A 13,491-nucleotide genomic window follows, 5' to 3' on the forward strand; every position below is an offset into this window, starting at 1 on the left:
ACTTTTACTTTTCAGCTGCTGTGAGAAAAAGTGAACATAGAACGTGCAATGAAATGAACAAAATAATTTAATCACCATATCTATCTGAAAAATTAGCAGTGTAATTTCAGTATTTTTAATTATGTTACCTCTGCTCTGTCCTGTAGATGTGTCTCCAGAGGTTCTGGCGGAGCTGGTTATCAGGATTTCTTCTTCCAGACTTAAGTTGGTGATGGCTGATGCCATATTCAGGAATCTCTGTTGCAGTAATGGGTTTGCTGTGGGAGATGAAGCCCTCTCTCTCAAGAAAATGGTGTGTGTGTGTGTGTGTTGTTTTTTAGAGTTGAATAAACTAGCTACATTACTGATTTAAAATGTTTCTGATAAATACACTAGTTTTTATCACTTTGTTTTTCTTTCCCACTGTGCTTTTGTGTTACAGCAAAGAGACATAAAACACAGATGTTCTGCATTAGTTAACTTGGCAGTGTGAGAATTGGTATAGATTATATTACAGTTCCTTGCCACACAGACAAAGATTGCTGATGTGGTCAATCCATTATATTATGTTGCAGTAGAACATCTGGCTTCCTTGCTCACTGTTGGTGTCTTTGTGCCTCTTCAGTCCCCTAAAGACACAAACATTCACTTGCAGTGTAAAAGGCACTGTCTAACCTTGTGTGACTTCTGACAGGTGCTGTCCTACCTGCCTGCTCTGGGATGTTTAGCTCAAAGTACCAGCGGTGCTCGCCTTAGGACTGGACCCACCTCCCACAGCTGCACCAGCCAGGAGACTGGCTGCAGGTCAGTTACACACACACACACAGCTGTCTGTCTATCCCACCATTTGTCTCCCTGGTATATTTTCACAAGAGCCTGAAGCAGAACCTGTGAGGATGCAGAGGTGGGGGCTGCACAAAGGCCAATAAGTTAGAACTCTAAATATCAAAAATCAAGTAAATTTTTTAATTGTTTAAAGATCAGCCTGGAAATTTCAAATAGCATGGCTACAGTTTATTGCAAGTCCTTTGCTCTTCTTTCTTCTTAAATTGACTGGAAAAAAACCTTACAGACAGATTAGCAATATAGATAGATTTAAATAAGCAGGGAAAACCTTGAGTCTGTGTACACGTCCAAATGCCTAGAACTGTACCCACATTATTTTTGAGACAGTATCACATCCAGTTATTGTGTTTTTTTTACTTCCTCAAAACATTGTGCTTTTAAGCCACAGTCTGCCCAAAGTACCATTTGAGAAGTTAATAGTTAACAAAAATGGGTGAGTAACAGTATACACATTTCTGGTCAGATTTCACTGAAGCTGGATAAGAAAATCTGCCATCCTGTCAAATTAGTTGTAACCAGTCTTTGTTGGCTTGTGTGTCTAAAATAACAGAACTATTCAACCATCAGTCTACACAGCCTCAGGTTTCCACCCACAGATTTAAGGCTAGACAGCATAAGGCAAAACGGGTGAAAATGTACAGATTCTACGAGAAATGCGAGTGAAAAGGAACAAAGGAACACCTGGAGAGAGGAGGAGTGTGTGTGGGGGTGAGGAGCAGAGATGCATGAATGGAGGGACTGAGGGAAAGCTGGAGAGAGGCAAATGGAGGTCAGACAGAGTGTGAGGAGTTGGCATGTGATGGGTCATGCTCAGGTCTGATCCTATCAGTGTGTGCTGGCTGACAGAAGGGGTGCAAAGGGAGGTAAGACCCCTCCTCTCTGTCTCACACACACACACACACACACACACACACACACACACACACACACACACACACACACACACACACACACACACGATGCTGAGTCTGATTTGGACAGGAACCCGACAGATAGACAGACTAGGATATCCCATCAGGCCTTTGTGTCTTCCCTTACGACCACCAGCTCTCAGCCTTCACCCCCCTTCTCCGCCTCTCTTGATTTTCCCTCTTGCATACTAAATCCCTCTCTGAATGCAATCACACGCACACACACACACACATTCTAACTCTCCATACCCCATGTCAGACATCTGCTCTTCCACCAGCAGGTAGTTGGCCTGGAGAAGGGCAGGAGTCGCCAGGGAGCAAGTTCATGTGAAGGCTACTGGTTCATGCACTGACCAGATCCCCTCTTCCCTCCAACGCTGCTCTGTTTCTACTTTCTGCTTTCCCCACAGTTTTAAGGATTTAGTTAATTTTGACGTAGACATGAGAAGAACTGAATAAAACAAGGAATGCAATCTGTGCGGGTGAGATAAAGAAATGCCAAAGGGCATGTAAAATCATTTGACCCTAAAAGAAAGAATAAAATCAAAATGACAAAGCCTGTGATAAATTGAGAACAGAAACCAAGAGTAAATCTTGTTACCTCAGTTTTCATGGTTGAATTCATGATATTATACATATTTTCAGTGATGCTGATACTTTTAATCAATTAACACTTTTCTTATGTTGAAGCATTTATGAGTCTGGCACACTGCTGCAGTTTGAGAGATGGGGAGTGTGCTTCTTAGGCACCAGCAGACAGCCTGGCATTAGGGCACACGTCCAAGCCATACCAAGCTGACAGGATGGCTGATTGACCGACTGTTAAGATGGCCGTTTGACTTGCTGGCTGGCTGGCTGCGTGGCAGTGAGTGCTGTTAGCAGAAGGGCAGCTATAATTAAACTGAGGTTTTCCTCCTGCTGTCTTAATCCAGCTCTCTGCATTGCTGTTATCTTTTCAAACCATTTGACTATGTCATTACTTTGGCTCCATCTCTTCTGACCAAACCTGTATATAGTCAGTGTCAGCTGGATTTAAGAAAAGCCTGTAAATAGATCGACCCTACTAATTTTAACAGTGGACATAGATTTTTTTTTTTTTTTAGCTATGGCCTAATTGGTAAAATTAAAGCAAGTAGAAAATGTAATGTACTTGTATAGCCTCTTCTTCCTGTGGCCTTGGACATGCACTTTCTCATTACTTCCATTATTGCTCACAAGTTTCTTGAAAGTCAGCCTCCAAGGGCACATACTGCCAGAGGCCTAGGAATGATCACTGGGCCACTGACAGCATCCTGGCCTTCTAAAGTAGGCCATGAGGGAAGGAGAGACTGGGGCGTATACAAGCCAAGTACTGTCAACATCCACTGCTGCCAGCCTATATGGACAGGGGACACTCGGGTGAAGTGGTTTGAGATGAGAAGTGGTGCACCCTCATCTTAGACACTCTTATGGACTCTCTCTCTCACACACACACACACACACACATACACACAGAGCTCGTCTCATCTCTTCTCAGCCTTGTCCCTGCTAATAACAAGCAACGTGACAGGACGTGTGTTTCCTCCTCACTGCTGGGAGCTCCTTCCTGGCTTCTGAACAAGCCAATTACCAGGGAACAAGCCTCTTCCCTGTAATACGGATGGCACTGCGCTTCAATGCGACGCACGCACACGTGCACAGACGTATACACACAAGACACCTGTCAGGCTTCATGCAGGCAGATCTCCCATACCCACTCACAAGACTAGTGACAGCCCACAGCTATTAGCACGCCACTACTTTGAAGAGGCTTCACTTTCTTTTACTAGTTATTCCTCCTAATGTGCTTGCTCAGATCGAATTCTCCGTCTCTGCGTTTGAGGCGTTAAGTGGGAGGAAAAGTGCTTTGGAGATGGGAGCGGAGGATTGGGTGTGTGTAGTGTGTAGTGTGAGTGCGTGTGTGTGTATGTGTGTGGCCAACACAGTAGGGGTTTGACAGATATTGTCAGATTTCATATAAGATGATACAGCGCCACGAGGGATTCATTTGCTAATGGCACTTCTCACAGTACAGTGATGCCCGTTCCACTTTCTGTACCACTGGGTCTCCTTGCTGTCATGCTGAAATGGCCAGTCACTGAAACATTGGACTTGTTTCTGTGAATCATGGGTAATCTCTTATTGAATTTGGTTTATGTAGATCTTCCCATAACCTCTCTAACCACATCCTTTGTTTCCCTACAGAACCCAGAGCTCTTTGGTGAATGAAACAAGCTTAGAGAAAGAGAACATCCCCAGAGGTTTGAACAGAGTCAACGCAGCAGGTACGGCACGCACGCACACACACACACACACACACACACACACACACACACACACACACACACACACACACACACACACACACACACACTCACACACACACACACACACACAGCAGTTTGACAATACAGCTTCACATTTGCAAGGAGCGGACTTTTAATGGACTGATGCACTGCACTAGGTCATCAGTAAAGAGGGACATGATAGCTCTGTCATCACTTTCAGTTTAATGAAGAGCACATAATGTATGGAGTGAGTGATTGATTTGCATCAGACCACGCTTCTATCCAGTCAGCTGTAAGGGCAACTTTGCTGCATAAGTAGGTCTGTCGTGTATGTTCGGGGCAAAGTGTGGACCATATTACCACCTCTGTATCACGCCTCCTCCTCCATTTGTTCTACTCGCATTTAAATTCAACACTGCTCCCTTTGTTTTGTTTTGCCTTTTCCTCATGTCTTATTTACCTTTTAAAGAAGTAATAGATAAATAAATAAATGGCCCGGACAGAAATAATGGGTTCCTCACACCAAACAATAGCGCATATTAGTACGCAAAGTGCGCTTCAGATCTCCATTTTAGGGATATTAAATGCAGCAATTAGGATAGCTCTGCAGATATACAGCGGCTGCACTGGTGGAACTTCCTGCAATTAGAGGCATGGCACTCTGTGTGAACTCTCGAAGATGTCAGAGCTCATATCTCCCCCCTCCACCTGATCAGAAAGGCCCTGTGCCGGTGTGAAGGAGGGGTGGAGGGTAAAGGAGAGGGAGTAGGGGAGGGAGGGCTGAGGCAGGAGACTCAAGGCTGTTGGCATGTGTTGTTTTTCCACTACGTGATCTCTATACCGATGCGGTCGGCATTAATTTTTGATGAACCATCGGCACAGCATCCTCCCCTCTCGCCCTCTCATCCCATTCTCTCACTCTCTTACTCTTTCTCCCTTCCTCTCTTTCTCTTCCAGGCTTTTTCAACCACATATGTAAGCTAGCTTTCTTATATGCTGCACTTCTTTGCTTTGGAGCATCTGTCTCGCCTCCATGGAACCTCACTATCTTTGTCACAGTAGCTGAGAGGGGTTGAGGGATTTGGGATGAACTTCTCTTTTTCAGTCCCATATTTGCTTCTGGAAGCTCAGCAGAGATTTCAATTGAAATATGCTGCACGGAGATCGTCAAACAAGAACTGCTGTGTGTTTTCCACTGCTTAAAATCTGTTTGCTTTTAGCTTCACATCAGTCCTGAGACAAACCTTTTAAAGGCATCATTCATGCAGCGTAATTCAAAGACTGGGGTGATTGTTCTTGGGAACTTAAGCTACTGCAAAGCAACTTTATACAGCAAAAAGAGTTAACTATTCGAAAAGTTGCTGCTTTAATTGATCAGAGAGTAATTCTTTTCCTACCAAAGTATATTTGGTATATATTTTCAGTCAGAAGTTACTTACACAACCCATAGACTACCTAAGGACGCACTGAAGAACTGATTGATTCAACCCAACACTTTGAATGAGACAAACATTTGCCAAGTGACACTTTACATTAGTAGCTGTTCTGGAGCTTTCAGTTGTGTCTCCCTGTCTTCCTCAACAGAATAAGTTCGCCCTGTTGCTGTAGAACCGTAGATCCGTTTTTCTGAACATTTTAAGGCCTTCTCGTCCATGTTGGCTTTAAAGTTAAGACTGAAAGTTCATACTTGACCTTGTCAACAGTTGTTGGCAGAACAATCTCACCACAAGACAAATATTGTATCACTACCTTGCTGTACAGAATTGTGATTGGCATCTTCCTCACTTATTTTACAGCTTTGTTGCACATGTTAAGGTGGGACAACTTCTGTCATTTTTTATTCATATCAGTACATGGAGTTTGGTGATGACCGTTGTGGTCATAAGCATGATGTGGAGTTGGGTGGGGGCGACACAGGAACATAAAGTATAGAAGTACATATTCAGTATAACAGAAGCTGACTAAGGCAAAGGTTTTTGTGACTGACTTTCACATTAATTGCATTTATTTATATTTGTTCCTTAGGCAGACAGCTTTATCCAAACCAGTGTACAAATGAGGTATAATCCAAGCCAAAGTAGATCAAGCTTTTAAATTTAGGATTTGCTTATTTCTATGCTTATTTCTATCTAAGAGACACTTTGTTTTCGTGTTGTATAACTTCCTTTTGGCAGAGAAGAGAGCATCAAGGGCCCTTGTTGCTGCCTCATGTTTTTTTGAGTGATGAAGTGGATATATCTTGCATTAAAATCTTGACCAGTGGAAATTTTGAATGATGGACACTTACGTTAAGGCCAGTAAATTCTTGCGAAGCAAGCACAGTGAAGGCTGCTGTAATCATGATTTGGGGGAATTAACGTGCTGCCACTGCTCTTTCCACGAACGGCAGTAGTCTTCAAATGGTTTTAAATTTATCCAATACCTGGCACAGAATACCTTTCTAACACATTCCTGACAAATAGCATTGTTACAGGCTTCCAGCAGCTTTTTGGTCCAGGGATCGGCAGGCCAAGCGACACTTTACAGGAGTGTAGCAAGCAGACTGAGGGATATAAAGAGCAACACATACATTTAACTTTTCTATTAAAGTGTGAAACGGGGGATTTATAGAAAAGGACAGGCAGATTTATCCTTTCCGTGCTTGTAAATGCTGAGCATGCAATTACCCCTATAATAGAGGCGTTGTGTCCAAATTGGAGCCATTAAAGTGATTTAACAGTGCGTGGATTGGCCCTGGCATTTGCGAGGATGTGTACACATGGGGTGTAGTGGAATGGGTGTTTAATCACAGCATTTTAGAGCCCAGTAATAGCAGAGCAGCCCATGTAGAACACTGACGTGCCATACAGTACAGCTTACTCATTAGGCACTGTAGTTTGGTCTGCGCCCCACCCTCTGTTTGGATGTTTTTGATTTTTAGATTGGACATGTTGGTTTGCTTCATTGATTGGCCTCATTATTGTTACTGATGCTGATGCCAGACTGTCTGTCTGCTTTCTGATGTTACATTCGCAAACGACTGTCATATGCAAGCTAAATGGGATTTTTACAGTGCAACACATATTTTCAAAATGAAATTCATATTTGCCAGATATGACTGAAGAAGGGATTTGAATCATTTGTTTTTAAGTTAAATAATTGTAGGTTTAGGGATTGAGACTTCACTGTTTAATCACAGTACAGTTACTGAACTAATAAAAATGTCATTGATGGAATCGTCTATCAAAATTACTTATGCGCCACCCATCAAAGAGCTTGAAAAATGTTGCAGTTGAGTACCTGCGTCATCAGCATTCATACAGAAAATAAGTGACTATTTTTGTCTTTTTTTTTCATGTGACATTGACATTTGAACAGTGTTATTCCACTACATTTTTTTTAAACCTTCAACAGCCTATTCCATGACAACTTAAATACTATAATTACATGCACCTGCAGGATCAACTATATAACGCAACATAAAAATACTCTAAATACTTTTGTTTTATAGTTTGGTGTAGAGTGGTGCTTCAGCACGGGACGACACCAACCATAAACCACCTACTCCAATAATCCATCTAATCTTATCCCGAGTGTTCATAGAGGTTTGGTTTGTGCAGCAACAACATTTATAACTGAAATGTGCTGAGAAATATTATAAACTATTGTATGTTTGTAAATAATATTTGTTCTGAACTGGATATAATCAGAACAGAAAAAAATGTGTGCTTTTCACAACTTTTTGCATTTCTAGGGAGAACATAAATGATCCTCCTTTTGATAAACAGTCCTTCCATTTCCACATTTCTTTTTTTTTTTCTTTTTTCTCCTTCCACTCTTCAACCTCTTTACTACCGGCGGATGGCATTTAATGCATCTTCTGCATCCTCAAAGACACCTCCTGGAAGAAAGGAATTCAGAATGAATGGGATCCAGCTTTTTTCAATATTTCCCCTACATGCTTTGAAATGCAGGAAACCCTTTCACTCTCTCCTCCACTGCTTCTTCTTTCTTGCCCCCCTGTTTCCTCCCTCCCTCTCCTCCTCCTCCATCTCTTTTTGCCCCAGTCTGTGCTCTGTGTGTGCTGGAGTGGAGCCCCTGTACAGGCGTGGCATCCTGGGGAGAGCTAGTAAAGCATTTATTACAGGCTTTGCAGTCCTGTATTATACTGGCAAGCACAGAGCCACTCATGCTTGGCCTTTAACTTCCCTCTGAAGTTCAGCCATACATGAAAAGAGGGGGCTCTGGCCCACTAATATATTCCTGATTTAATATTGTATCAGAAAAAGTGAGGGACGGGGTAAAGATGAGAAAAAAAGGGAAGAGGGGGGAAGAAAATTGTGTTTAAAAATGTAAATGGAATCCTTGAGAGGTTTTTTTCCATGCCTGTTCACTGCTAGTTTGCTGATTAAATATCACGTGGTGACACTGGCAATGCCCAGCGGAGCTTTTGAACCCTGGATCTGTGAAGAATCCTTTTCAAGGCTTTGTGCGTGGGCTGTCTACCATAACTTCCTCTCAAGTAACAATATAGGGACGAGCGGACAGGAAGGAAGACTACTTTCTTACTACCACATCCATTCACTCGCCGACTGCCCCGATATTAACTTTGTTGGGCTCAGGGTGTAAGTGGAAAATCTGTGTATCTATGAAAGAGGTAAAGAGCGAGGCGAATTAGTCCAACTCGCCGTCTTTAATTTTTTTCCCTCCCATTTTTTTTTCTTTGAAAGATCTCCCCCCTTTTCTCATCACTCTTCTTAAATCACATCCTCATTGGCGGGTTGTACTTTTTTAGGTCAGGCTTTTTTTTTTGGTGTTTGGGGACATTTCTGTGGTATTTTATTGGTGTGCTCACCATATTGGAGGGGGACAATGGGCAGGACATTGGGCACACCCTAATTTTGGATTTCTCTCTTCTCTTCCGCCTCTTCTCTCTTTTGGGTGTGTTTGTCCATTGTGTGTGTCCTGGTCGAAGGAGAGACCCTCCTCCACAGAGCTTGCAAGAGGAACCAAGTGGAAACAGTGCTTCAGATCCTGGCGCTTCCTGGCACGGACGTCAACGTTAAAGGTAAGACTTTTTCGCTTTCCATTTCTCTGTATCCTCTGTCTCACCGTCATCTCACTTCACTCCCACTGTTTGCTCTAGAGTTTCGAGGAGGGATTAACATTGGAGAAAAAAAAGAGGAGAGAAGAAATAAGAGTGCGTGTGCGTCATCATTGAGGTTAACCTTTAGCTAAAATGTAAAGGGTGTGTCCAGGAAGAGCGGGATGGGTTTGGAGGCTCAGATTTATAGATTTACGATCTCTTTGCTAAGTGAATTAAATACCTTTTGATATTTCAAAGTGATTTTCTTTTGTCCCTTTAGGTCAAATATAATGACTTAGCCTGCTTTTATGGAAATGTTATGCTGTTTCAAAGGTTTACTCGATTTTGTAATCGCCCTTTAGTAGCACCTAAATTAACTTGCATCGTAGTAGGGGGCTTACGCAAGAGGTGATGTCCAAAATCTCATCAGGCAGAACTCGGCAAAATGGTAAAATTACCGCTGTCACCTTGCAGTTGTCTCCCAAAACGAGGCCCTTGTTAATTGAGGCAGAACATTTTTGGCTGGAGTCCTTTCATGTCAGATGAAACCGATCGACATGATGTTGATGAGGTTCTCCAAAAGGGTTATTTTTCATTCTGCAGTTCTTTTCTATCCATGACCGGTTTAATCCTGTAAAGAAAGCTGCAAAACATGAAAAGATGGGTTAAACTATTACTACGTTTCCTGCAAATTCTGATTTGTATATAATTACGTGACGTACATGAACAGTAGATAGAAACATATTCATAACACCCAAACAAGAATTTTAAACAGTCTAACAGCACATTGACTATACCTAAACAGTCTTCAGCACCTTCAGATCAGTTGTGTTAATGTCTTTTGTCTCATGGCAGTGGAAAAGACAGATAAGTAACTGATCTTTTTTTAAAGTTCTTTTTAAAGTTAAAATTTGCTAACTTTCATGCAAAGTATGGTGTAGTGTATATGGCCTTTGCACAGTCTCTCTCCTCAATTTCTCAAAAGTTTTGTACCAAGTTCCCCCATGTAGCTCCTGCTAGCTTACTCTTTGACCAAGTTGTTAGCTGTCAGAGCTAACCAACAATTTAGCTGCGACAGAGTGGGTTAGTCCACTAATGCTACAATTCTCACAACTCTCTCTAAATCTTTAACTTTTCCTTGTGAAACTCCAGTCATATTTACCATTGGGATAGTATATAGCTATTCATCTGCTTTATAGCCAAAATTCAACACAAAACATTGCACTAATTTTTTAAATATCAGAGATCTTTAAAATATATATTTAAGCTTTTGAACCATATATCTTTCCCACTGAGTAACTGTATTCTTGGTTTGTTGACCAATGTAGACCACGCAGGCTGGACGCCAATGCATGAAGCATGTAATCATGGCAGCACTGCGTGTGTGGAGGCTTTGCTACGTCACCACCCCGCCCCTGTGCTCAATAACCAGGTGGGTGGAGTCAGTCCACTTCACGATGCCCTGCTTAACGGACACATGGACATCGCCAAAATGCTACTGGAGCATACAGGTTGGTAAATTTCACCAGTACACCCACAGACTCAGTGTTTTATAGTATAAGATGACATAATCTAACATGATTACAAACGAATTAACAGAAATTTAATCTTAATGTTTACTAAATAATAGTCAAATATTGTTCTTTCTCCAAATAATATTGGTCATGAAAGTGATGGCTAAGTGGCACATCAGTAATTCTTCAGCATCTATACTTTAGAGCATTGTATTTACAAACTAACTTGCGATTAGGAGCCATTTTTCTAATCCATCCATTGTGTGGATGCACATAGATACATCCTTCTGGCAAACTTCCTTGCTGCCTTTTTACATGAAAAAGTACATAAGATTAAAATGGGAACCAACCATAAATGGATTTAAAATGAAAATGAACTGTTTATATCCAGGTGCATGTTTTTAAGATAGGCTAATGCTTATACTGTGACTGTCAATCAAATTAGCACTAGATTTTTATTTTTTATTGGTTAGTTGTTTGTTACAGCTGAAACTGTTACACTGATATTGGTCTTGGCGCTTTAGTCTGTCAGAGCCATTACTCAGGCAGGTTCAATTAAAAATTGCTACTCTGTGTGTTACATGTTTATATTTCCTAATTGGATGGGATATACCCAACTGTTTTTATATGTCTTCGGGCAATCCATCTTCCTTGAAAGGATTCATTAAACCAAATGGTCTCCGTCACATTGATGGAATCATATAATGTTAAAATAAAACACCTTTAACTTGTCTGGGCAGTTGGCTGCCAAGAGAGCTAATCTGTAGAATTAGCCATTTAGCTAATGATTTACTGCAGTGGTGGGCTGCGTGTCACTGCTGCTGTAGCCAAGACAAGCTTTCAATTTAATGTATCCAACAAATGTAGCGGAGCTTACTGACAGATTGAATGCTGCTTTTGACCTTATTAGCAGGGCCAGTTTTATCTTAACTAGCCTCATGGTAGAGTGAGGGACCTGTTGATGGTGGAGCTTTTAAAGGGACACTCCACTGATTTTAAGCAGAAAGCCTCTGGGGTTCAAACTTGGGGGTGTGGAGTTTCAAAGACTGATGGAGGATCTAACCAAGTTATTACTGGCAAGTCATGCCAGTATGGGGAATAGAGGATCTAAGGTTTTGGGAGCTGGATCTATTCTTAAGGCTAAAAGTTTGGATTTCTCACTGGATGACCCCTTTAATGTTGACATTTGGGCTGATTTTTGTATGTTACCTGAGGGTATTTTTAATGGTAAAAATGTCTTAGTCAATTGGTGATGACAAGATAGCAATCAGATGTTTATACAAGATCTAGAAATGACAAATCTATCACAGTTTGTATTTATGGTTACCTACAGTACCTAAAAAAATTATGAGCGGTAGCTGCACATGAGGCCATAGCACTTGTCTGCTTTTTCGCTGTATTAATTCCAGATCATCTATACCATCTTTCCCTCTGCCCCTACTGCTTGTCTTCATAATCCTCATGCAATCCTGCACTGCAGTGTCTGTCCAAACAGATTACAGCATCGTCTCATAAGATGTCTGTTAATGTCTTTTTGACGAGATTAGAGGAGTCAGGATCCACTGCTTGCGAAACTCACATGCAGGTTTCTTTGGAAATGTGTCACAACACAACTGGTTTGGTGTCTGCATGTTTGCGTGCCACATACAGTCTGAGCTCAGGAGGGTTGAAGTGAGCGTGACGGGTGTCGGAGCTCAGGAGAGGGTGGTGTCGCTGGGTGTACGGCAGCAGGTGGCAGAGGTGTGTGTGAGTGTGTGTGTGTGTATGTGTGTTTTTTTGGGGGTGGTAGGGGAGGGGTGCCATTTGCCAGCGTTGAACAAGTCTCCCATGTAACATACCTCTGCCTCTGCTCACTTCTCAGTTTGACTAATTATAGTTAATTTGATTCGACTTTCCCATTAACACATGTACATATTCTGTCCTCAAAAAATAAATTAGACTGGGATTGTTTAGTCCCGGAGAGGAAACAAGAAAGCGCTCCCTTTTTTTTTTTCTTTTTTTTTTCTTTTTTTTTCCTTTCCTCCCTTCCTCAGTAACAGGAGGGAGAGCAAATTAAAAGAGGTCAGAGGAAGAAGCAGCTATCTGTATCAGTAAAATTAGAAGACAGTGGGTGTGTATGTGTGTGCGTGTCTGTGCTGCAGACGTCTGGCCTGCTGTCTAGGCCAGGTCTCTTCGCAGGGACCAAGCAGAACAACAGGAATGAGAATACTCTCAATTTGAAACACCTGCAGGCTTGTACATTGTACTTCTTTTTCCCACTCACTCTCTCCCTGACTGTTAGCTATTTCCACACACCTTGATGGCGGGTTGTCTAAAGGCTACAGCAGGGAGTTGGTGAGGAGGTGGTCCTCTTGACTCCAGGCTACGCTCTCTCTTGGTTTCTTCTCTGTGATCTCCATCTGGTTGCCATGGACACTATCGATAGGCATAGGAATTTGTTTTTTCCACGTCCAGGCTGTTAAATGTGGAAAGGTTTAGCTTTAGGGGGCTACATCATGCTTAGTTACTGTAACTATCTTTATGCTGTTGCTCATTCCAGTTTTTTGCTCTAAACTGAGGTAGGACTTTTGTGCTAGTAGCTGCATTTCTAACACCCATACATCAGACTACTTTTAAAATTTTGGCCAGGGAGACTCGCTGCACCGTCCCATGACAGGAAAACAGGCTAGTGGGCCAGATGCATTTCTATTCCTCTCTCTTTATTTATTATATTCCTGTATTTTATTCTTCTGAGTGCCTGCTACATCTCCTGAAACTATTTTTCATTGAAGCATTCACCCTGTTGTCCTAGTTGTTTCCAACAGACAGGCTGAACCTAGCTGCCAAGGCCACAGAGGGCAACACTGACACTGGCACACCAACAAAGCCTT

General features: G+C 42.0%; 1 protein-coding gene across 3 annotated transcripts in view; it reads left to right on the forward strand.

The window, feature by feature from the left end:
- The window catches only part of slf1 (SMC5-SMC6 complex localization factor 1), a 29,480-nt gene that overhangs the window by 5,212 nt on the left and 10,777 nt on the right, over positions 1 to 13,491 (forward strand). For all 3 annotated transcript variants that reach the window (XM_041041422.1, XM_041041424.1, XM_041041425.1), the window contains exons 13-17: positions 147 to 292; positions 674 to 783; positions 3,960 to 4,039; positions 8,997 to 9,089; positions 10,436 to 10,618. In XM_041041422.1, coding sequence (XP_040897356.1) covers positions 147 to 292; positions 674 to 783; positions 3,960 to 4,039; positions 8,997 to 9,089; positions 10,436 to 10,618 — 612 coding nt within the window. The remainder of the gene's footprint in view (positions 1 to 146; positions 293 to 673; positions 784 to 3,959; positions 4,040 to 8,996; positions 9,090 to 10,435; positions 10,619 to 13,491) is intronic.

The sequence above is a fragment of the Toxotes jaculatrix genome, chromosome 7, assembly GCF_017976425.1.
Source record: "Toxotes jaculatrix isolate fToxJac2 chromosome 7, fToxJac2.pri, whole genome shotgun sequence".
Classification (NCBI taxonomy): Eukaryota; Metazoa; Chordata; class Actinopteri; family Toxotidae; genus Toxotes; species Toxotes jaculatrix.